The 25,957-nt window shown below is 40.4% G+C and overlaps 1 protein-coding gene and 1 pseudogene across 1 annotated transcript; both read left to right on the forward strand.

Annotated features, from left to right (window-relative positions):
- The first annotated feature begins 232 nt into the window (after positions 1 to 232).
- On the forward strand, positions 233 to 947 carry LOC147596257 (uncharacterized; annotated as a pseudogene).
- A 3,208-nt stretch (positions 948 to 4,155) lies between these two features.
- SUB1 (SUB1 regulator of transcription) lies at positions 4,156 to 18,974 on the forward strand. Its single transcript, XM_086770948.1, has 5 exons — positions 4,156 to 4,311; positions 6,225 to 6,297; positions 7,641 to 7,760; positions 12,996 to 13,104; positions 15,437 to 18,974. Exons 2-5 carry the CDS (start codon positions 6,226 to 6,228, stop codon positions 15,514 to 15,516), a joined length of 381 nt encoding a protein of 126 aa, XP_086627074.1. The 5' UTR covers positions 4,156 to 4,311; position 6,225; the 3' UTR covers positions 15,517 to 18,974.
- Positions 18,975 to 25,957: the final 6,983 nt, after the last annotated feature.

The following is a 25,957-nucleotide window of genomic DNA, read 5'->3' on the forward strand; positions in this document are numbered from 1 at the left end:
CCTCCCTCTATTTTAAAACCATTACCTTTTGTCCTATTGCAACAGGCCCTGCTCAAGAGTCTCTCCCTGTCTTTCCTGTAGGCCCCCTTGAGGTACTGGAAGGCTGCTATAAGGTCTCCCTGGAGCCTTCTCTTCTCCAGGCTGAACAGCCCCAATTTGTCCTCATACGAGAGGTGCTCCAGCCCCCTGATCATCTTTGTGGACCTCCTCTGGACCCTCTCCAACTGGTCCATGTCTTTCTTATGCTGGGGGCTCCAGAGCTGGATGCAGTACTGCAGGTGGGGTCTCACAAAAGTGAAGAACAGGGACAGAATCCCCTCCCTTGGCCTGCTGGCCATGCTTCTTTTGATGCAGCATAGGATGTGGTTGGCCTTCTGGACTGTGAGTGCATATTGTCAGCTCATGTCCAGCTTTTCATCCACCAGTACTCCCAAGTCCTTCTTGACAGGGCTGCACTGAATTCCTTCATCCCCCAGCCTATATTGATACTGGGGGTTGCCCTGAGTCATGCACAGGACCTTGCACTTGGCCTGGTTGAACCTTATGAGTTTCCCAGAGGCCCACTTATCAAGCTTGTCCAGGTCCCTCTGGGTGGCATTTCATCCCTCAGGCCTGTCAACTGCACTGTGCAGCTTGGTGTTCTCTGCAGACTTGCTGAGGGTGCACTCGATCCCTCTGTCTATGTCATTGATGAAGATGTTAAACAGTACTGGTCCCAGTATGAACCCCTGAGGGACATCACTCGTCACCAACCTCCATCTGGACATCAAGCCGTTGACCACTCTCCTTGGGATGTGACCATCCTAACAATTCCTCATCCATCGAACAATCTTCCCATCATATCCATATCTCTCAAATTCCAAGATAAAGATGTTGTGTGGGACCCTGTCAAAGGCCTTACAGATGTCCAGATATTTGACATCTGTAGCTCTTGCCTTGTCCACTGATATAGTCACTCCATCATAGAAAGCCACTAGTTTGGTCAGGCAGGACTTGCCTTTGGTGAAGCCATGCTGCCTATCTGAGAGCCAGTTTATCTCAATTCATGGTGAAGCCTGTAAAGACCTCATGGATCCCTTCTAAAAACCTCTTCACCCACCTGCTCTAAGTATTTTTTCGGAAACACTGCTTAGGACTTGCAGCTACTCATGCTGCCTTTGGGGAATTATCCCCTCTAGAAACATGTTTATCCTTTTGGCCCCTGTTAATGATCAAGGATCTTAGGAATTTTAAAAAAGCCTAAGGCTTTTGATTTTAAACACTTATTAATAAAATGTTTGTTCTCGAAACTATGGAGGCAGATCAGCTACCGCCCCACTCCACCCGTACCAACAATAGCTTTATCTGGAAGCTAGGATTGGGACTAGAACCCACTTCCTATTTCTGATAGTTTGTGTGCACTTTTAATGAAAATTTTGAGTTGTCATGGTTGCAAAAGCATCAGTCTAGAGGTAATAACAATGAGAAAAGGCCTAAACTAAACTGACAAGGGGTATCTGGGCAAGGGGGTTGGAACAGATGATCTTTAAGGCCCCTTCCAACCTGAACCATTCCATGCTACAAAGCACTGGCCTCCTGTTACCGAAATCCGGAACAAAACTCCTTAACAGCAATGAGAAGTTAAGAAGCAGGCACTTCTTTATTGCAGCGCTGGGCGCACGGGGGATCGCTCCACCTAGCGTGCGCACCCATTTGATCAACAGCATGGGTTAAATACACATTAATTATACATATGTATTAAATTCCAAGAAATAATATGCATAAACATAAATTTTCTGAGAAACCATTACATCATTTCCCCACCCACTCGCGCATGCCCAGTCTTTTGAGTCGAGGGTCTTTTGGTGGTCTTGGTGGTCGTCAAAACGCCCCCTCCTCAAATTCTCTGGTCAAACTCCTCCTTGAAATCTCCATATATGGTCTTGAGAACAGGTCACGATGCTCCTTGATTTTCCTGGCTCCAAAGTGATGGCTCAGGGCCTATTTCTGCAGGTGGTGTTTGGGACTTACCATTGTATTAAAGATATGCTAGGCTAGCTTCTAACAAATGCATATTATAATATCTCTAGGGTCCCACTCCCTTTAGGAACAAACAAATTTTATGAAGATTTAACCTATGTGACTACAGTTCTACAGTTAGCAAGAATCACCTCATATTGATATTTAATTTTCAACGTTTATGTCATGTAACACTCCTGCCATGCTTACAGCACAACTACATGACCCGTTGGTGCAAACTGTGAAATGCAAACAATAACAAGCTGTGCTAGTTTGCGTGAGGTTGTATTGACTATGATAACATTTTAATGTTAATAAAAATCATTATAAACAGAAAGGACAGGCTCAAATAGGTAACACGGGAAGACACGGCATGAAACCACTTGTTCTGTGACAGCATGCTTGGCCTATTGCAGTTTGCAAAGGCTGCTGAAAGCCATCTCCCTTCACACAGCTGGGGTCAGAAGACCCTTTCCCCACCTCCCCTCCAAACGCATGTCATTTTGGTTTACTACAGAAGTTGTTGCATACTTGTTTAGATGAAGCTGTGGATGACCCATCCCTGGAAGTGTTCAAGGCCAGGCTGGATAGGGCTTTGAGTGACCTGGTCTGGTGGAAGGTGTCCCTGCCCAGGGCAGGGGGGTTTGAACAAGATGATGTTGGAGAATGGATCGAGAGCAGCCCTGAGGAGAAGGACTTGGGAGTGCTGGTGGACGAGAAGCTTAACATGAGCAGGCAATGTGCCCTTGCGGCCCAGAAGGCCAACCGCATCCTGGGCTGCATCAAGAGGAGCGTGGCCAGCAGGTGGAGGGAGGTGATTCTCCCCCTCTACTCTGCCCTGGTGAGACCCCACCTGCAGTACTGTGTCCAGTTCTGGAGCCCCCAACACAAGAAGGACATGGACCAGTTGGAGAAGGTCCAGAGGAGGGCCACGAAGATGATAAAAGGGCTGGAGCACCTCTCTTATGAGGACAGGCTGAGAGAGTTGGGGCTGTTCAGCCTGGAGAAGAGGAGGCTCTGGGGAGACCTGATAGCGGTCTTCCAGTACCTCAAGGGGGCCTACAAGAAAGATGGGGAAAGGCTGTTTAGTAGGGCCTGTTGCAATAGGACGAGGGGTAATGGTTTTAAAATAGAGGGGGGTAGATTTAGATTGGAAATTAGGAAAAAAATTTTTACAATGCGAGTTATAGAATACTGGAACAGGTTGCCCAGAAAGGTGGTGGAGGCCCCATCCCTGGAAACGTTCAAGGCCAGGCTGGATGAGGCTCTGAGCAACCTGACCTAGTCAGGGATGTCCCTGCTCCTTGCAGGGGGGTTGGACTAGATGACCTTTGAAGGTCCCTTCCAACCCTAACCATTCTGTGACTGTATAACTAAGAATACAGCCCCTCTTCAAATCCCGACGTTGGAAGATGGCTTCAGCAGGGCAGTCTGGATGCAAGCATGTTGTGGTGTAAATATACTAGAGAAATAAGCAAAATTGTAAAATTTTCTTTTAAGTTTGTTTGGTTTTTTTTTTTTTCCTTTTGCTTGGACGGCTTTTAAAAAGCAGGTGTTTAAAACAGGAGCTGAGGTTGTTTTAACCCCCAGTCCCCAGCGCTTCGGACCAGCGCTTGAAGGGAGCCCCAACGCTCACCCCACACCCCCCAAGCCGCCAGGCCCTGCAGGGAGAAGACCAAACCCCACCCCCCGGGTGAAAGAAAGGGGAACCGGCGCTTTCCTCAACAGCGCCCGGGGTGCCGCGGTCTGGTCTGGGTATGCAAAGCCTCCGCCGCGCCCCCGCCGCTGGGCGCTCCCGCGGGCACGGCTGGCGGCTCCCGGCGCGGTCGAGGAACCCCTGCAGCCTGCAAAAGAAAACAGCCATTTACGAATTTATTTATTTTTCAAGCGTTTCTGTTAGGCACTAGGGACCCTCCGCCCGGCCCTCTCTCGCAGCCCCACAGCGCAGAGCCAGCCGCCCGGTGAAGGCCCGGCCCCGGCGGGGCCTCCTCTCAGCGGGGCCGCAGCCCCGGCTGGTCCCAGCTCCAGGCTAGGCCGCGGCGGGGGCGGGGCAGGGCCCTGCCGTCGACCACACAGCTTTCCCTCGGAGGACTCGTTTCTGCCCCCCTCGGTGCTCGGCTGGCGTGAGGGGGAACCGCAGTCACCGACCCCCCTCGGGAGCTCCCCAATCCGCACGGGAGCGAGTAACAAAGGGACGCGTCTCCTTTAAGAACCCCCGCCCCCTCCCACGTGGTGCAGGGCGGAGGCGGGGATTCCGCGGTGCGTCACTTCCGTTTCTCTCGTGGAGCGGAGGAGCCGCGCGCGGAGCAAGACGTGAGTGTTGGGGTCCCCCCCGTCGCGCCCCACCGGGGCCGCCGCCATTTTCTGCGGCCCCCGCCCCCGCTCGCTGCCTGTCGGGAGCTGGGCACCTCCCGGCCGGCGCGGCGAAGGTGTGCGGCGCGGCGCGGGCAGCCGTGTGGCGCGGCTTCCCCTTTTCCTCGAGTGCCCGCTGTGCCCCGCGGGAGGGATGCCCCGCCGCAGAGCGGGCCTGGGGCGGGAGGAGGAGCCGCCGTCGAGGACAAGCTGCCATGTTGGGGGGGCAAAGAGGATTTGAGTGAGGGAGAAAATGGCGGCGGGGAACCGCCCGGCTCCGGTCCCCCCACGCCGGGATCTGACCCTGCCCGCTGGCGACCCCCGACCCTTATTTTTTTGTGCTGCCTTTTCTCTCCTCCGCCGCCTGTGGCCTGCAGCCCTCTTGCAGCCACCGTGCCCCAGGAGGACCTGGGCGTCCTTGCCCACACTCCCCTATTCGGGTCCTGGCTCCTTTTCCTTGGGGGGCAACACGAGCCGTGGAAAAGAGGAATAGAGAAGGAAAATGGCGGCTGGGATCCGCCTACCTGGTGTTCCTACCTCGTCCTCGCATGTCGTGCTTCTCTCCCTTTCCTTCGTCCTCGCTTGGCCCGTCTCCTTCCGCCCTTGCTCTCACCGGTGCTTCGGGGTCTCCCCGCGCTCTGCCTGCCAGCCTCTCCCGAGGGACACTCACCACCCCTCATTTCTTTTTTCCTCCAGCTTCCGCCCCCGCCTTCCTCCATATTGTCACTCCCTCGTGCTGGTGGACCCTGGGGTTATCCCCCGCTGTTGTCCGCGCCCCCATCATGCCAGTCTCGTTCGGCTCCCCCATTTCATGTCATCGCTGTGCTTAGTTTTGCATTGTCCCGTTTCAGCTTTCCTCTGCCTCCATCCTGCAGCATGGCTTATGTTTGTTACCTCATACCGTGTTTCATTTTCAGTGCTACAGCTTCCATCGTTGTGCTCCAAGCTATTACGACAGAACTTGCCCTACTTTACAACCACGTTGATCCATTAGCTTTATTCAAACTCGGTTTTTTCTTTATATGCTGTTCATTTCACTGCTAGTACAAAACCGCTGCTATTCCTTTTTCTTTCCTGCGATATGTTTCTTTAATCTTTTCTTAGCCTTTCCTAGCTGTAGTTTATTTTATACAGTTTCTCTCTGGGATGCTTATTTTTATTCTGAAAGAACAAATGCACTATTTGTTTCTTACAAAGAGTTTCTAGTAGCAGGCAAGATGTGCAACTCTCTATCTAACCACATGTTTGCATACTAGAGAGATGTAGAAGCACACCTGGCAGCATGCATTCTAGGAAAGTTGAATGTCCACTTGTCTGGCAAATGAATAGACTCTAGTGAGTGGTGTGTTGAAGCTGCAGTGGAAATGTTAATTGCAACAGTGTAGTTCACTGTAACTGAGGTGTTTTTTCAGACTTTTGTAGTACTGGTGGGCACTTCAGCTTCATATGTGACAAAGTGTTGTTTCCAAATCTCACTGGGTGAAATGCGCATGTTGGAATATAGATAATGCACGTATAAGAGTATAGACAATGCTAGAGCCTTAATATTCAACTGGAGAACAGTATTGTATTTTTTACATTATGATTTCTGTTGTACCTGGCAATATATGGTGAAAAATTGTCCCTTTAAAAACAGTTCAGAAACTAAAACACTGCAGTTAATGCAGTTGCAGCAAAAAGGGGAAGAGATATAAGAGGGAAGGGTGTTTGAGATTGCATCTACAACCTGTATTAACACTTATATGAGAAGGCAGGAAAGTCTTAGGAGGGTTTTGAATAAGATGAGCCTTTACAAACAGATGTGAAGTTGATTTTCCAGCTGTAATGGAACATATTCCTTGAATAATGTTCTCAAATTATTTTTCTCTTCCTAGAATGCCTAAGTCAAAGGAACTTGTGTCTTCAAGCTCATCTGCCAGTGATTCAGATAGTGAAGTTGATAAAAAGGTGAACATTATATGCAGTTTATTACCACTGTGTTAACTTTTATATTTCAGATTGAGGTTAAACGAGTATTACGTCACAAACTGCATGTCATTCCATATGATATATCAGACACTTGAAAAAAAACCCAAAACTTCCCCTCACCCAAACCCTGCTCCCCAACAACTACAACAGCAACAACGACAAAAACACCCTCAAACTACTCCTCAAGATTAGAATTTGTGTGGATAGAATGTTTTTTGCCTTGCAGTAAACTTTTCCCCCCTTAAGTTCCATTTTGCTTTCTTCAGGATTTTCATTTGATATGTCTAACCACAAGCTTCCTGGAAATCTTTGCTGCTTTGTGGCAAGTGATAGAAGGCTTCTGTATAAGCTGCCCCTGGTGGCAAGAATTTGGACTAATTTTGAGAACAGCCACCCCCAGATGCACATTTTGGTATCTGGATTATTTGTCCAAATCAAAACCCTCCATTTGCCCTGTTCTCTGTGTGCCACTTGCCAAATTTGGCATTATGTCAAATCTTAGTGTAAGAGAAAATGGTTGGATGATTTTCTTGGCAGGGAAAAAATGTGTTCCTGAAAAGACAAAGTCTAGCAGTCTACTTTAGTGGGCAGTGAGATGCTTTTTTGTTGTTGTTTTTCTGTTAAAACCTCCCATATTTGTTGGAACTGTTTGACTTTAAAAGACATTATCCACTATATGGTTCTAGCAGGTGAGACTAGTTTTTGGTATCATTATATCACTCTCTTTTTTTTAGTGCAGGCGTGGTTACTATATGACCAGTAGCAGAAGTAGTAGCTTTGTAGCATCTGCAGGTAATCTAATTTACAGATGGTATCATCTGGATGTTTTAAAAACATATTTCATTTATCATGCTGTGGATGGAAATTTGACACTGAGTTTAAAAAAAAAATAAAAACCTACTCTGACAGATGTGATTTCCAGCTCCTTTCCTCATTATCTCATCTTTTTTTTTCTTTTTTAGAGGAGCTGCAAACTGTTGGGCATTTTTTGTTGTGCTCGGTTTTTATTAAAACTACTGAACCAACAGTATTACTGTGTAGAAACAGTAGGCTTTTCAAAATGTGTTTTAATCTAATTCAATTCTTTCTAAGCCAAATGATTATGATAAACTTAACTGGGAACAGAATAAGGCTAATTTGAAGTTGTTTGTGGTTTTTTTTTAATTCTGGTCTAAATGTATAATATTGCATTCCTGCTTTTACAGAAGGAAGGTCATAATGTGCATTGCGTAGTAGTAGTTTGTGACCTCTAACGTAAACTTTTTTGTAACTTATCAAATGAGTTGTGATTCATGCTTTTCTTCTGTTATTCTTGCTCCAAGGCAAAGCGGAAAAAGCAAGCAGCTCCAGAAAAGCCTTTAAAGAAACAAAAAACTGGTGAAAGTTCAAAAGGTGCAGCTTCTTCTAAGCAAAGCAGTAACAGAGACGAGAATATGTTTCAGGTAAAACTGATGAGTCTTAGAGCCTGATTAAGGTGACATGTTATGTCATATTCAGTATGAAGTGATCTGAATATTTTGATCAGCATAGTGCTTGGTGTCCTGAAGCTTTGGCTGTGGGGGATTGCGATGCTAGCATGCAGATGAGATGCTCAGAAAAAGCATTGGCGGGTTTTACCAGAGTAAAAGAATCTGAGTTGTACCAACTGAGCTAACCCTCATGTCTTTGCTGATGGTAAGTCTCTGGGTAGTCATTTTGTCTGTATGTACAGCACTTACTATGAATATAATATAAATACTGGATCAGGACTATCTCTACATGGAAATGTTTTTTTAATTAGGGGTCTTGAAGTAAAGGTTCTTGGCCACCAAAATTTGGACTCTTCATTCCTATTTGGAGCCAGCTTGGCTCCTGTGTTGTAAGACAGTGTCTTGGAATAAGTTTTGCTTATTCCTTTCTTTCATGATGCAGGTTTTTCTCACTGAACATCCAAAAAGATTGTGATTTTTGACGTTGTCCTTGTTTTTAAGATGGGATGAATGTAGATTTTTTTCAGTAGCAAGATGCATTTATGAATTTAGGATATTGCAGTTCCTGGGGTTAGCCAAGGCAGTAGCAGTATGTGCTGAAAGCTGTGCAAGAACATACATAGCTCAGAATTACCTATTTTAGGGGTGTGGATCAAGACTTACTAAATGTCTCTGACTAGCTGGCTGGAAAGGAACTTACATTCTTAGAGACTTTGATTCTTAAGTTTGTGAAAGGGTGTGGGAGAGATGCCTAATAGGATGGCTTCAACACCAGCCAAGGCAAAATAAATGGTTTTGGGCTACAGCTGTGCAAAGTAATATGGCAAACCCTCCTCCTTTATTCTAGAGAAGACCTGCTTAACGGATACCGTAATACAGAGCAGTTATTTTTAATTTATCAATCCTCACTTTCCTTTTCATGTGAAGCTGAGAGGGAGAGCCTGGACTTCCCATTGAAGGAAGAATATAATATTTTTAGTTCTGCTGGGGCGTGCTTTGAACCATGTAGGTAAAATGAGTTAGTGTCTTCTGCACTTAATTAGGTGAGCTGCAGTTAGAACTAGAAGGCAAAAATACGTGTGAGCTCTAAGCTCTGTTTGTAATAATTTCAGCCTCGGGGAAAGCAGTTAAAATTTGTAATGCTCCCCTGATGCAAAAAAAAACCCAAACCCTTTCAAATAAAAGCAAAAATATTTGTGTGCTCTGATTTCTTTCAGCCTTTTTGACCTAAGATAATAAAATGTTACTAAAAACAGACGGTAGAAGACTCCTACTAGTCTGATAAGAACAGGATTCTTCCACTGTTGAGTGTAATTCAGAAAAAGTATTTCAGTATGACCTTGACCTAAAACATCAGTCTTACTTAGTCTTTGCCTGCCTTGTAGTAAAGAAATTTTTTTTTTGGTTGCTTATTATGTTATGTGAAGCATTGTGAGTTTTTTTTTTCATGTTACATCAGCTTATATGCATTAACTAAGATGCAACTGTTTCGGTGTAAAAATAGCACTGTAGGTCTGAGAATACTTCCATTCTTCTCACTCCCCCCCAGCCCAGGAGAGCATGTTCTCTAGTTGTATATTAATTGTTTAGGTATGGTTTTGTTTGTTCTAGGGCTACTAGTAATACTGTGAACTCTCCTTTCTGCTTTCCACTGGCAGTAAAATGATTTGTGATGTGCAAGTTACTTTGCAGTATAACTTACAAGTGTGACTTTAATTAATGGCAATCGAGCTGTAAAGCATTCATATGATAGTGAGTTCTGTGTCATTCATATTGTGTGTGGGAGTGGCAAGAAAGGATGTGAAACTTAGAGGCTTGTTGTTCTACACCTTCAGACTGTGTTCTTAAAGTGTACAGCTTTCTTTAACGTAAAGCTTATTGTGTCAGCTGCCCTGAGAAGAATCAGCATTTTCATGAAGATGTATGTTTTATTATTTTTGTTTGAGACTAATGTTGCTGTAAAGATATTCTTGAAACAAATTATGAAGAATAGTGTAAATGTAAGAATGGAATTAATAGAGTGTAAGAGACCGAGTGTATTTTATTTATTTGCATGTCTTGGCCTTTTTAGGTTTTATTGGTAGCCTGGGATACTTTGGAATTTGTTAAAGGATTTGGGTGCAGTTGGGATGCAGAAATTTACGTGATATATTACTAGATGCCCTAAGGACAAGCATTATTCATGTGAATGTGGAAGGGTTTAGTGTTTATACATTAGATTGTGTTCTTCAAGCCAACCTGAGCTCTGCATCATGTACTTTGGTTAGTTTAACAAATCCTGTCATCTGCCTATGCCTGGTTTGGATAAAGTTTATTAATGCTGTCAGGATACAATATTAATGACTATCCAGAGTGAAACCACATTGGATGATCAGGCATTTCACTGAACTTATTTCTTCAAAAGTGGTTTGTCTGTATGTTATTCTGCCCCCCCGCCCTATTTTTTTTTTTTTTTTTAAAGTTCACTTTGTGATTTCTGAGAAGTAAGTTCTTCAGTTTCCCACTGTAGTGTTTTTATCTATTGTAGGCTCCTGAAAGTAGATAAATACATAAGTTTGTGATGCTCTGGAAAGGTGATTGGTTTAGCCCATTAATTCTGAAACTTAGGTGGTCACTGATGCATTTCGCAGTCAGTTTGCTTGTTGCAGATCTCACTGTTTACCGGACTCGTTATTGTGCTCCTTCTAATGCTATACATATAGTTACTAGCTAAGAAAGAAGGATACATTTTTACTGTTTCTACTTCCACTGTGTGTATATAGTTTAATCAAGACAAACTGGAAATAGGAGGAAAAATGGCGAAGAACATGGTTGCTGAAACTAATACAGGAAGTCAGTTGCATAGCTGTGAAAGGAACTGAGACACAGTTCAGTGCGTTTTATTCTAAGAAACAAAAACCTGGAAATGATGCTTTTAGTATCTTCTGGATTATGTAATTCAATAGAATAGTATAATCTAAGGGGCTGTAATATTTAATAAAAAGCGTATGAACTTGTCTATGAAGGTTGAACTCTAGTTAACTGATACAATAAGTCAATACAACCCTGTGGCTATAGAGATACAAAGGTGTCTTAGATCAGTGAAATTATTCTATGACTGTTAGCTGCTATGTGAAAGAAGAATTGTTCAGAAATGAATGTGTGCCAGAATTGCAGGTAACTGACCATCAAGAAACATCAATTTACTTAAATAATTACATCTAGGTTTTTGTTGAGGTTTTTAGCCTTAGATGTTAATTGAAGCAGTACTTCAGAAGCCTATTGAAAACTTTTAGCAGTGATAACTGTTTTGCATAGAGTTCAACTAAACATTCAAGATTTAATGTGAGCATTCAGCTGAAATCTAGACAGTGATGTAAAACCTAATTTTGGCATTTTCATATGGAACTGTTTCTATTTAAGGTAGACTTACTGGTTGAGTAAATGTGAACTTTGCTTTATTGCCGCTTGCCTTACTGTAGTTGAATTAAGACCTACTGTCATATCCTTAAAATTCAAATCTTAAACCTTTTAACTCTATTTGCAACTGTAATCCACTATATTGTATCAGATTTTTCTTCCTAGAGCAAAGCTGGAATTACTTGGCAATGTACTAATAATCTCTGATGGCCTTAGGGAAAAAAAAAAGATGTTGCCGAGTACTACTACTTGAAGGTGTTCTTAGAGGTGACCTTAATATTCACTGAAGCGTTAAAGGCTAAAACTAATAAATTAAATACTGTTCATGTAAACTGTTTAGGATATCCTTTGCCAGCAGTGCTGACAGACTTAGTCACGGTACCAAGTTTGGTCTGAAAGAACTAAGCTGTGAAAATATTTAATAAATCAATCAAAAATGCTATCTAAGGAACTCTAATGTCTTATTCATTTTAAAGGATACTTTAAAGTAGGAAAACAACTGCTTCAGGCTTATGGTATCTAAAGATGTCTTAATTGTTTAAAAATCAATTTGAGAGTTAATTTAGCATGATGTGCGTAAGAAGAGAAATTACTTTAAGCAAACATAAGGCTTTCTTGTTTATATCTACTTTGTGAAATAACAGCTTATGACTTAAACATCTGTGGTTGATTTTATTTGATTAGAGAGTTCGAGTTAGACTTACTGTTAGTAAGATGTGTTTGGGCCCTTGGTAATTGTATGAAGATGCAAGATGCTTAAACAACTAAAGTTAATGTTTTATCAGGAAGGAATATCCTATTTAAAATTATTCACTTCAGAACGTATTCATTCTTCATAAAGTGTATCTAGAAGGTGCACACAGAATTCTAAGAATTTCTTACATGGATTGTATTTGTGTTTGTATTATCTAATTCTGATTCTCAAATTCCATTAATTTGATGGGAACAAATAGCTTTTTATCAAATTTGAAAAGATGTTTAGTAAGCCTAAATATGGAGTGTAATATATAGTCGGCAATGTGCCTGCTGCACCCCCTCACCCCCCCCAGTTTTTTGTTTTTATTTAAAAGGGTCCTTATAATTCAGTTGACCTGCTGCGGTGCAAAAATTATGGAATTCCAAAGTAATTTCATGCTATGCTATATGCTGGTAAACTTTGGACAGTGTTTTGGAGCACCTGATAGGGTGAGAGAGTCTTTTAACCACTGTTCCAATGAAATGCTGTGAGGACTTGGGAGCAGGCGTGGGGACAGCTGATGGCTTGCTTTCATTTAATTCTGCATTTACTGTGTTTGAAAAAAAAAAAAAAAACAACACTACAAAAACCCCCCCAAAACCAAGAGACCCTCTAGAAATTGTGGTTATCTCATATGAATATCTGATTTTATTTCTGTGCATACGGAATGGACTAAAATTTAGATTTGAGAGTAGAGCTTCCTCTTTCCCTGTTTGTTTACATCTGCTGCAACCAAAGATGGTTATAACACAGGAAAAAATGTATTTCAGAAAACAGTAAATTAGTGGCTTTTTAAAGAAGTAAGCTTGTTAAGAATATAGGTATTTTTAATCTATGAGAGCTGCTTTTGCATTGAGCATTGAATGCTGAGCCCATTTTAAGTAGTTCATCCATTTATGTTGTCATTACTTGTTAGCCTACTGACGACTCTGGATTAAGCTTTTGATCTAGTTGTTTCTCTGGTGTCTAAAATAAGCTGCGGTGTGCAATGTCACATGTCTGATACTGCTGGGAAAAGCGAATGCTGTAATAATATCTAAATACCTAAAATACCCTTATATGTGTTTTGACAGATTGGCAAAATGAGGTATGTCAGTGTTCGTGACTTTAAAGGGAAAGTCTTAATTGATATTAGAGAATATTGGATGGATCAAGAAGGTGAAATGAAGCCTGGCAGAAAAGGTACTGTTCTGCTTCATGTTATTTTGTATTAAAACATTGTATTCAGTTTGCTGAACAACTTTGTTGCTATGATATTTTTAGAGTAATATTTTTACTTTTTTATAATTTGTATTTTAACGAATAATTACTTTCATCTGGAGATTATAAACAAAAGCAAGGTGCGTTCGTTGACCTGAGTCTGTTTCCTAAATGAATCCTCCATGATTTATGCAATAAAGTTTGGTATGGGGATTATAAACATAGCTATACATTTTTTTTCCTCCTCATTAACTTAATTAACTTCATTTCTTTCTTTTATTACAATTGTATTTCTTACTTCAAAATTCACTGAAAAGATTTAACTTACTTATGTTAAGTTGTTGATTTCTTTAAAATAATTATGTCCTTCAATTTCTGTCAAATTTTAGATTAAAATAATTAAAACATTTAATGTGACTAATTTTGGAAAAAATATGTCAAGATTTTAGTTGAGGTGAAAATACCTCAGTTGTGCAGGTTCTGGTAATGTGCTTCTAATCTGCAGCACAGTGTAAGTCCTTGTGCCTTTAATTGCCATTCCCATACCTGCTTTTTATGGCATGCATTTGCTGACCCATTTTCAGAACTTTACTACCTGGAAGATGAGGATGCGAGGATAGTTGCAGCATTAGTGCTTTGCTCAATGTCATATTACTTTGGTTAGAAAAGCCTGTTTTTAATTGTTTTGCATATTGTACCAAGGATAAAGGTAAGTATGAACGTTCTGCCCTGGAGATTGAAGACATGTAATGCAGGATCAGCAATTATAAGGTTTGTTACATCCTTCTGGAGTGTCCAGGAGCTATGTTTCTTAAATAACCACTGAGAATAGATTTGTATGAACAGGTGTACTGGTACTGTGTCAGGGAAATTTCTTGTTTTGGATTCGTTGTTGCTACTTAACAAAAAAAATTACTCTAACTTCTAAGGATTTTAACCTGCTGTGTTTTGAGGTAGAAGTCAAAAATATGTCAATATAAGTGGCAAACTACAAGGAGTGACAAAATGTGGCCAAGTGACAAAAATTACATGATGTAGATAGGTGTATTTATCAATGTGGTAAAAAGGTCTGAATTTTATTAGGATAAAATTAATAACAATATGATACAATTTGCAAGTCTAGTGTTCCATTAATGCCCTTATGAGCCTCTTATCTCACTATCCTAAAAATGGTATAAGCAGTTGAAATAATTTAACAAAAAAACAGAAAAAAAATCCAACTGCATGCAGTTCATCTGGTGTGTGGTTCAGGGGCATCTTAATGACATTTGATCTCCTAATAACAGTTAGCGCACCTGACCTAACTGTTTTCAAAAGTAACCTGCTCTATATAAAGACTGATGGAAAACTGCTTAGAATAGCTGAGTGAAGACTGCTCGTTAGTCAGAATTATGGTGGTGCTCTGATAAAACAGTGATGGTAGAAGAAAAAAAGGCAATGAGCCCCAAAAATGACATTCAGAGTTTCACCTGTTTTCAGATCCTGCTCTACCTACAGGGAGGAAACTATGAAGGAAGCCTGATCACTGAGCAGGGGGAAAGTGAGGGTAAATAGTAGAAGAGCCTGGCTGGAGAGAGTGTGAGAGGTAGGACTGTGGGTCTGTACTTGCGTTGAGTTGACATAGAGGTTGTAGGGAAAGAGTGAGGCTACTAAAGCACAGGGGAACGTGTGCCTGGACTTAAGCTTGACAAGTACAAATTTAGAACTGAGGGGATGAGTTGAGAGGTACTGACTGATTATTAATTGAATTTCAGTAGAAACTATAATGAATTTGAAATGAAAAAATAACTGCCGTGGTGGTTTGTGAGTGCTAGGGAGTGAAAGAGTCTCCAAAATTTTATTTATAGTAGGTGTTATTTACAGTACTTTAAGAAACAAGAGGGGGAAAAAACCCCCCAGAATTACAGTACTTTAAAAGTGCCTGTAAGTTCAGTCCACACAGGTATGAGTTTTGGGAGCCAACAGGAGTATGAATGATTTCTTATTTCTCCCCCAGGGCTTTTGTGCTTCCTTCTGTCAAGTCTCCCCTAGAGCTGTATTTAATTTCTGTGCTTAGCCTAATACTTGTGAATGGATTTGTTACACTGTGGTCATTTTCATTGACTTGTCGAAAGATAAACTAAAGTCTAAAGTTGAACTGAAGTGTTCCAAATGAGTAGTTTCACTTTGTAGCTGGGGTGGTTGTTGAGGTAGCTCAAGCATTAATAATTATGACATAGACTTTGTGTATGGAACCGGCCTTGATGGTTATTATGCAAGATTGTGCACCACAATTTTCTTTTTGTCTTAAGTGTTTCTTTTTAATGCATTTCAGGTATTTCTTTAAATCCAGAACAGTGGAACCAGCTGAAGGAACAGATTTCTGATATTGATGATGCAGTAAGAAAACTGTAAAGACAGAGCCATACAGAAAGTTTTGTTATTTTAGTTGTTTGAAGCGGTCTTTTTACATTGGCTTTTGTTTTCTAAAATATTGTTTTCCAAGCTATTGTATATTTGGATTGCAAAACGATTTGTAAGATGAATACTTTTTTTATGTGCATTAAAAGTGTATTCTGAGTGAGGCTATTTGTGTATACTTTACTAAAAAGAAGTGTGTTGCTTTCATCTCATGGTGTAAAATAAACAAATCAAATAATATGTAAAGCATACTTGTTTATGGCCTTTTGATTGATGATGTTTGCTGATAAGGCCACCTGATAGCTTTAGTCTTTGTTTTAGTTTCAGTTTAGTTAACAGTTAATATGAATTTGTTTTCTGAGGAGATTTCTTAAAATATCTCCATTTAATTTTTTCTTTCATTACATAATGTTTGCTATTGCCCTGACAGCTTTCTGCTTTAAGACTTGGTACAAACAGCAAATACTTCGTAAAACACATTTTTGTAGATAATTTTAAATACTGTATTTGCTAATTTATGCTATTTATTCAGATGTAAACAGTCCTGAGTATATAGACTTTTTTGCATTACTTGCATGAAGTGTTATGATAAACAATAACACTTGAACACAAGCCACGTGCTGTTTCTTCCCATTTTTCTATAGCTTGCTTGACTTAGAAAATACGATTAGCCTTTTTTCTTGGACCCTAGATTTTAGAATGTGATACATAAACTTTTACAGTAATAGACATATACCTCAGAGTAAGGTAGTATTTAAAAGCTCCAAATATGGTTATTAGTTAGGTACCCTTTTCAAAGTTTGCGTTAAATTTGTTCTTGAACACATACTGACTAGTTATACTATGGGAAAGAACAGTTAATTGGTCTTTGTAGGGCTTTTGTTCATTTGAGAGTATTGTATAAACAATGATGCTTAAACGAGGCTGTAACACAGGTTAAACAGTCAAACAGGGTTGAAATTGCTTCAGCCAAAACGTCTCACTGTCATGCTTCTGCCCTGTCCGTACTGCCTGCCTGGACCACTTAACTTGGCTTGCTTTATGTGGCTTACATGTGCACAGCTGTTGTATCGTTTGTACAGAAGATGCCTGGCGCTTACAGTGCAGCGCTGGTACATGGTGGATCATGACTCCAGCTAACTTTGCTTGTCAGCCGTTGTACTATTCTGGTAAGAAAAGCTTCTGTCCAGTGGAAGCTCTGTTAGACTAGATGCTGCCCTGGTTGAAGGGCTTCTTGGTAGGTGTCACAAACAATGGCACGAAGAAGGGAGAATACGGTATTTGAGTAGAACTTGGAAAGATAAAAGGCATGTCAGTATGGAAGTTAGTGGTGAAAGATCAAAGTTAGCTGACACACAGTAACTACAGTGAAGAAATGTACATCAGCAGAATTGGAGAAGAGTTCATTTTCTGACTTTTCTCAGTTAGTTGAAGGAAGACGATGAAACAAACTAATGAAAATTGACATGTCAAGACTATGTAGTGAATGTACAAATTAATTGGTTCAGCTGTAATTTTCCCATTTGATGTTAAACAATGTATTTTTTAAATTTTGTATAGATAAATAGGATTTACTACTTGTTTAATTTTGAAATATCTTAATAAAATTGTTTATATTGCAGACATGCATGGAAGTGCCATGCACAGACTGTACCTGTGCTCTAGAGTTCATAATTCAATACAAATAGGTATTAAAGGGTGAGGAAGGGTAAGTTCATCAAATTAAGTATATATTATTTAATTTAAATAGTATGTCACATACCTCCACTTACTTTCTAACTTGCCCATTGTTGACATATTATAAATAAAGTTAAGATCTGTTTTTGTATAGCTCAGGAAATCGGAGTTTGAGAACTACTTGAGAGTGAAGAGATTGTTTTGTGGTAGCAAATGCATTTTTTACCACAACATTATTTTCCGAGTGATTCTTAAAGGCATGTAGGAATGTTTGGACCAAATAGAATAAATATGAAATATCTGCTAAAATTTCACAGATGAGTGAATGAAATAAATTGCTTCAGATCACTGTCGACAGATTCTAAGTGAGGTGTTTTTTTTTTTGTGGTATGTATACATGATTTTTTTTTTTTTCCCTTTACATCTGGAATTTTGCGACCACATTTCACCCGTTTTACCTCTAAGCTTTCATGTAGCTACTCTGAAGTGCATGATTGTATTAGAGGGAACATTGTCCTCACCTAGGTTACTGTGGTAGTAGGTCATTGGATGGCAGTTGTGTATCAAAATATGACATAATTGTGTTCAGGATGGTGAAGAATTAAATTCATTCATTTAGTGGGGAGTAAGTGAAAAAGTTTTAATATAGTGATTAGTTCTGTTGTGGAAACTGATGGTAGAGGTGTTAAAGGAAATTAGTATTTGTTATCCAAGAACTGTTAGTTCCGATTATAGATAACCTGCTTGCTGAATTTGTGGTGATAGTTATTGGAGCTGTTTATCCCATTTTACTTGATAAAATTGGAGGCAATTTTATTTTACTCAGCTTACGTGTTTAAAAACAGTTTTCCATCTGGCAATTGTATTTCTGCCTGTAATAATGATAAAATAGCAGATACTTTACCTAAGCCAATCTTAATATCTGCATGACTGTCCGACAAAAAGGGTAATTAAATAAACCAGTTTCACAAATAAACTCAGAATGGGATGAGTTGAATTATGAGGGAATTCATTGCACATCAGATGACTGATGTGTTTGTCACTTGATAAAAAATTGACATATTTTATCTTATTTTGAAATAAATAGTTGGTAGTGATCTGTCATGTAATTATCTATAGCTGTAGTCTTTCTAATTTGAGAAGATAATTCAGATTTTTTTGAATAGAGACTTATTTTCTTGCAGACAAAATGGTAATTAGGATATATATAGAAGTGTCCATGGAAGGAAATTGTGCATGTATGGAAAGCCTGTGTAGTGAGATAAAAACACTGCTCCCTTTCCCACTGAAGTGGGAAAAGGAAGATGCATTTGATTCTTGATGTTTATGCAGGGCATATTAGCAATACGTTTTATAAATTAAACCTACTATGGAGCTTAGTGGGAAAAGTACATCACAGTTAGAGCTGCCAAAGTACCATATGTGTGATAAACTGTCATGTACGATGTCACTTTTATGTGGAGATGTTCATATTGAAATTAAACAAATGCAGTACTAAGTTTGATATTTCTGTTAAATGAAATGCCCCAGTTACGTACTTATGTGATCTGTTAACAAGAAAACTGATTACTGTAATTCTGGTAACTCATATGTCATATTGTTAACTATGTGGAATGTTTCATGTTTTGCTCTGGTGGTATCGACTGCAGAGAGGCCACTGGAAATAAGAGCCCTCCAACTGTAATTACCCTAATGTTCAAATAAAAAAATAATTGAATGGCATATGTGTAATAACAATTTGAACACTTGGAAATAAATTAAGACATCTCTTGGCATAGTGTTATTTTTAATAGAAATTTAGCTGCACTAAAATTTATTTTTTCTTAAATTGTTGCAGAAATTGCTGTTTGTTTCTTGCAACTGTTGTAATTTGGAAATTTGAAAACTTGATAATCTTATACTTGGTCCATGTTTGTGGGTGGGGGACTGATTGTGCAGCCTGGAGGGATAGAAGTTTTTTGTTATGTTAGAATAAGTGTCCTGTAAATATGGAAGCAGCAGTTAGAAACACTTTCAAACGTCAAACAGAAGGAAAGTGCCTGGTAAGTTGCTACTGTTAAAGTGGCTGATTAACTTTTTCAGTAGAGTTTCTTTTTTATCTGACAACAAATGTAACCATAGATGAGATAGAAACAAGCTTCTCAGCCATTTATTTATCACTGGTCAGTTAGGTCAGTGTATGGAGTGGATTAATTTACCTGTCGCCTTGAACCAAACAGATTAGTTTAACAATTTATAGCTACAGAAACAGAAATGGCTCACTCAAAGGGAAGAAATGGAGTTTGGGGCTGATGAAGGGTTGTCATGTCCTACCTATTTCTCATTTTCTGCTGTCCATTTACTGATAGGAGTCATCATTGACTGTAGCTCTGGTAACCATGTGTGGAAGAGCAATCTGAGCAATGTTTTTCCTGTTTGCATCAAGCCTCTATGTCCCCTGATCTCAACATTGTTACGTAAAAGTGTGAAGATAGCTGCTGAAGAACTGAAATAAATGGTCTGTGGCTTAGTGATGCTTTGTCAGGGATGCTGAAATCATGCTGTCTTGTGAGCAGAGGGACAAGCCATTAGTCATGGGAATAACTTAAAGGCTAAGAACTTAGCAACAGCTGTTCTCTTGGTATTGTGTTTCATTTAACAAAAACTTTGCATTTTTTGGTAAGATCTGCTTAATTTGGTTTTCATTGTACTTCCTTTCTGCTTTCAGTGAATCCATATACTTGCCATTGATGGGACAGCGAATGAGGTAGGAATTGAGGCTGGATTGAGGACTTAAGTTTTGAAAAACATCGTTATCTTTTGGACGGGGATGGCAATCCTGAAGGTGAATAGAGCTTCCTGTAAAGCTGCAAATGTTGGTGGAATGAAGAGACAGTTCTTGGAAATCTCTAGGTGTGTTTGATAAGGCTAAACATGAAAAACATTTTAAACTTATTTGGCCAGCATGCCTAGTAGACTACTATTAGTTATTAGTTCACCTGGGCAGAAATTAATGAGATAAAAACTGCTATAGTAAAGGATTTTACATAACCCTATTACTTGTGTTACCTAAAGTTGTGTTACCTAAAGAAGAACTGTTTCAGACCTTAAGAGTTTACATGTTTTATGCCTTCACTCATAGGCTAATGTGTCTTTGAAACTGAAAGGTTTTATATAGCTATAAAACTTGTCAGTCTGTTTTTGGTGTTGGTTTCAGTAATCTTCGAAGCTTTTTGCTAGCTATGTCAACATGAAATGGCTCTGCAGAGCTATGCTGTTTCCTCTGCTTTGCATTTGCCATCCCTTACTGGGCTCTACAGCTCCCTTTGCATTTCCTTTGTTATTTGTATTCTGACTGGAAGCATCCTTCCATCTCTTGGAACACAAGCATCTCTGGCTCCACTCGTGTTACTACAAGACAAGGCATATTTTAACAATTGAAACCTAATGATTGTTGGCAGATACAGCTGTTATTGCTAAGACAGACTAATTAATGGTCATGTCTTTATTTTTTTTTTTTTGCTTTAGCATTGTGATAAAGTATGCTTGAAATGTAGTTGGATTACTCTTGCTAACATGCATACTTTCCAAAGGAAGTAATTTTCTTCATATTAGCTGGGATTATTGTCTGCAATGAAAGTACTGGACAAATGCTGTTTCCCCTGAAGTGATTATTAACAACTTGGAAAATACCACAGTAACGGTTCCTGGGGTAAAAACGAATAAAATTGCTACCTGGACATCTCTTCCCCGTAAGCAAGGATATTTGTAATTGCAGTGGTTTGGTTAATGGAAAGAAAATTCAATTGCTTGGGTAGTCTGAAAAGTGCCTGAAGTGCCATGTAGGACATGAGTAGCATTTATGATGATGTAAAGATGGCCCTCCCTTTATAGAAACCTTTGAACAATATTAATTTGTAGTAAGCTTGTCCCTACATATACCCTACTTTTTTTGTTGTTGTTTTGAGATTTGTCAGTGTGTGTTGTATAGTCCTGTTTCAGTAGTAGTAGAACAAGCGAGTCACCCTGATTTACTTGTGAGTTACTCCTCTGAGACTGTGTAGGTAAAGTGTAGATATTTTTCTTGTTTTCACAAGAAAACAAGATAAGCCACATTATGTGGCTTATCTGTTAAAATGTCTGGAAATGAACATTTTGGTTTGGGGGGCAATCTTCTGTAAGTTATCTAGGTACTTCACCTGCTCATCCTGTAAATTTGTTTCTGCCTTGGTATTTTAATTTTGTGGCACTGTTTTGCAGGAAACCAATTATTTTTTTTCCAGTGATCATTAAGGACTTTTGCAACTCCTTATTTTTAACATGCTCCAGTTGTTGCAAAGTCATGCTTGGATTAATTTCTTACTAGTTTTTGTTAGATTCCTGAGACTGGCTTTGTAGTCTGAGCACCTGTTCAAATGAGAGAGAAGTGCTTGTCAGGATGAAATTGCAAGCTTGTGAGATGTCATGTGAAAAGGTGAGGAGAGGGGAATGTGCAGCTAAAGAAACGAGTTATTCTCCAAACTTTTTCAGGACATGTTCCAGAAACAATATTTTTCTCATTTTGAAGGCAAAAACTAAACCCAAAATGTTAAAAAATGCTAAACTTAAATTTGAAACTGCTTCTGCTCAAACATGGGTTTATCAGACGTGCCCTTTTTTATGCAGTATTTTTAAAAAATTTACAGCAATGACTTTTTTGAAAATAAATCTGCTTAGATAAACAATATGTTTAGCACCACAAAATTTTTAAAGCTAATTGAATCTATACTAATGCATAGTTTTAAAGTGTTTTTATTGGTGCCCTTGATCCTTTGAAGCATTAATCTTAACTGAACATGTAAATTTCTATGAAGCTTTGTGAGAACTTTGGGGCCTTCCATGGCTGGAGGTTGCATCCTTGGCTGAAGGAAGAGACCTGTTAACTTCCTGTGTGGAAGTTCTTGGTTTTGGGGAATAAGTTTGATCTGCTTTAGGTCAGTATTGCCTCAAAGTCTTGGTATTAGGGGTCTGCTACATTAACGGACATAACTGACTTTTTTAGAGTTTTTTGTGTATTTATGCTGTTGAAGTAAAATTTGGATGGATATTTAGCTTTATTAATTAAACATTCTATTTTGTGTGGTTTGTCTTCAATGGGATTGAGATTAGCACATAATCAAGAAATTTATAATTCTGCAATTGAAATATAGTCTAGATAATTTTCAGATCCATTTTGCATCTGGCTACATTTGAGTTGTTGGTAATGTGCTTCCATAGGCATCATTGATTGGTACAGCATTTAGGATGTGAGTCCTGGTGCAAGGTCAGGTAATACTGTTCTGTTGCCAAGCAGATCGTTTTTTTGTTATGAATCTATTGAATGCAGCATGCATTAAAGATGTGAGGAAGTTAAATAAAGTAACTTGTATCACTGCTTTTCACAGTAAAAGTATACAAGATCTGAATTGAAAACCTTCCTATAAATAGTTTGACAACCTGTTGGTAGGTCTTCAAAAATGAATGTAATATTGCAGAGAAATTAGTTTGGGTTTTTTTTTGTTTTGTTTTTTTTTTTATAACCATGGGTAATTACTTTTTAATAACTGTTATATTTTCTCTAACATATTCAAACAAATCCCTCTGGCTATTAAACGCAAGTTTGGTGCTGGCAACAATACTTAAGTAATAATTCAGTATAGATTAGTGCCGCTTTTCTCAAGGGCCTGTAATGACAGAACACGAGGTAATGGCTTTAAACTGAAAAAGGGTAGATTTTGATTAGATATAAGGAAGAAATTAATCATTTATCGTGAGGGTAATGAGGCACTGGAAAAAGTTGCCCAGAGAAGCTGTGGATGCCCCATCCCTAGAAACATTCAAGGCCAGGCTGGATGGGGCTTTGAGCAACCTGGTCTGGGGAAGGTTTCCCTGCCCAGGGCAGGGGGGTTGGAACCAGGTGATCTTTAAGGTCCCTTCCAATCCAAACCATTCTGTGATTCTATGTGTGTAAATGGTACTGTGATGGATGCCCCCGCTCTGAGTGAGCAACACTTTGGTTCAGGCATCACCGACGAGCAGGCCTGACTGATACCAGCCTTGTTGTGGAAACCATAAGAACAATGCGAGGCCGCATCTTCTCAGGGACTAAGGAGTCTAGGCCACATCTTCTCAGGAGATAACAGCACCGGCCCCAGCTGGGACTAGGCAAAACTAAAACAGCCACAGCTGCACGCCTGCACAAACACCAAGGGGTGGGTTTGACTGCGAGGCCATCACTTTACGCTATAAATGCCTGTAGCCCTCCCTGAGCCCACTGCGCTCTCCTGCATGGCAGCGGGCTGCCCGGCGGCGATCCTCCCTTCAGCAGAGACGCCTCTCAAGGTTACTCCTCGAGGCTGAGAGACACTGTGCCCGGCATCTGACCGCTGCTGCGAGGTAAGCGGCACTTTACAGTGACATTTATATACATGTGTATCCAGCTATAGCTTAGTTATTAGAAGTGTAGTAAGTAGCAGAGTGTTTGACTGCCATCTAAATCATCATTTGATTACGGAGTTAAATCCAGTTGGTGGCTGGTCACAAGTGGTGCTCCCCAGGGGTCAGTGCCGGGGCCAATTCTGTTTAACATCTTTATCAATGATCTGGATGAGGGGATTGAGTGCACCTGCAGTAAGTTTGCAGATGACACCAAGCTGGGTGGGAGTGTCGATATGCTGGAGGGTAGGAAGGCTCTGCAGAGGGACCTGGACCCATGGGCCGAGGTGAACTGTAGGAGGTTCAGCAAGGCTGAATGCCAGGTCCTGCATGGTCACAGCAACCCCGTGCAATGCCATAGGCTTGGGGAAGAGTGGCTGGAAAGCTGCCTGGCAGAGAGGGACCTGGGTGCTGAACATGAGCCAGCAGTGTGCCTACGTGGCCAAGAAGGCCAACAGCATTCTGGCTTGTGTCAGGAACAGTGTGGCCAGCAGGTGTAGGGAAGCGATTGTGTCCCTGTACTCGGCACTGGTGAGGCCGCACCTCAAATACTGTATTCTCTTTTGGGGCTTCTCAGTACAAGAAGGAGGTTGAGTTGCTGGGGTGTGTCCAGAGAAGGACAATGAAGTTGGTGAGGGGTCGGGAGCACAAGTCCTGTAAGGAGCGGCTGAGGGAACTGAGGTCTGGAGAAGAGGAGGCCGAGGGGAGGCCTCATTGCTCTCTACAACTCCCTGAAAGGAGGTTGTAGGGAGGTGGGTGTTGGTCTTTTCTCCCAACTAACTAGTAATAGGATGAGAGGAAATGGCCTCAAGTTGCAGCAGGGGAGGTTTAGGTTGGATATTAGGAAACACTTCTTTACTGAAAGAGTGGTCAGGGACTGGAACAGGCTACCCAGGGAGGTGGTGGAGTTACCATCCCTGGAGGTGTTCAAAGAACATGTAGACCTGGCACTCCAGGACATGGTTTAGCAAGCATGGTGGTGTTAGGTTGATGTTTGGACTTTATGATCTTGGATGTCTCTTCCAACCTCAAAGATTCTATGATTCTATCATTCTATGATAGTCACTGTTTAATTACCATTCAATTATTGCTTAATCACCATTTAATTTCCATTCAATCGTTGATTAATTATCATTTGACCATAATTTAGTTCTTAATAAAACCCTTCTGTTTAATCACATGACAATGACTTCTCTTAATAATTCACCTGTGACAGATACTAAGTCTCAATCTGTGCACTTGGATTTTTTTTTTTTGATTTTGTAGAGTAGAAAGGTTATTGCAAGTATTTGTTGTAGAAGAACTGGAAATCTACATGTGTATGGCCTATAATGACACTGCATTATTGAGTTGGAATCCTTCACTCTGAAAGTGTTTCTAAACCTCCTAGATACTTTCTTGATCTTTTAGAGGTCAACCTCCTCCATGTTTTATGGAGGACTCCGTTGTGAAAAGAGTAAAGTCAGCTCAGAGTATTGGGTTATGGTGGCAAATAGGTGTGAATAAAGCTTGTCTGAGTGCCCTGTACTGCTGGCTGCCAGTAGTGCTAAGGTGCTTCCAGCACTTAGAAATGAAACGTCTGTTGGACTGCCTTCTGCCACTTCTTGACACGTGAACCTTCAGTCAATACTGGGGATATTAAAGAACAGTTGTCTTCAGCCCTTAGGAAAAACGCTCCTGTGTCAATTCCATTTGATAACTTAATTTGCCAATGTTTTGCAGATACATTTTTATCTTGGTATGACTACTTTGAGCAATATGTTAAAAGAAGACAATGTTCATTGTTGAAGATATTTAGAATAACATATGTGTTTACTGTTGCTAAGAGTTTTGTTCCAGTCTGTAGGAAAGTTGGCAGAGCAATGAGCTGAAAACCAGCACAGATCACAGGGACCACATGTGCCTCCTCTCACTAGAAAATGGCACAACTCAATTTCCAGCATGAGGAAGGCTGACTTGCTCATCTCTGGGTTGTCTGTTTCACTCCTGCACCAGGTAAGATGCAGGATCAGCCTGTGCTCTTCTATCACCAAGTACTCTTCTAACAACCAACGCCTCAAGAGAATTTCAGACCAGCTTTGCACAACTCAGAAGAGGGGGAACCATCTCACAGTTTAGTCAGCATGTGAGGATATACAAAGCTTTCCAGTCTCATCTTTAGGGGCCTGATGTTTAAGTTATACTGGAAAATTTAAATTTGTTGCATACGCAGAGAGTGTTCTTACTTTTTAATGCATCAGGAAGCAAATGCAATGTGGGAGTCCTGTAAGGGCAGTGATGTTCATTTGTTGGAGATGTATCTATTAAGATTTTTCCGGTTTTCTGG

Source organism: Chlamydotis macqueenii, chromosome Z (assembly GCF_036417535.1).
Source record: "Chlamydotis macqueenii isolate bChlMac1 chromosome Z, bChlMac1.mat, whole genome shotgun sequence".
NCBI lineage: Eukaryota > Metazoa > Chordata > Aves > Otidiformes > Otididae > Chlamydotis > Chlamydotis macqueenii.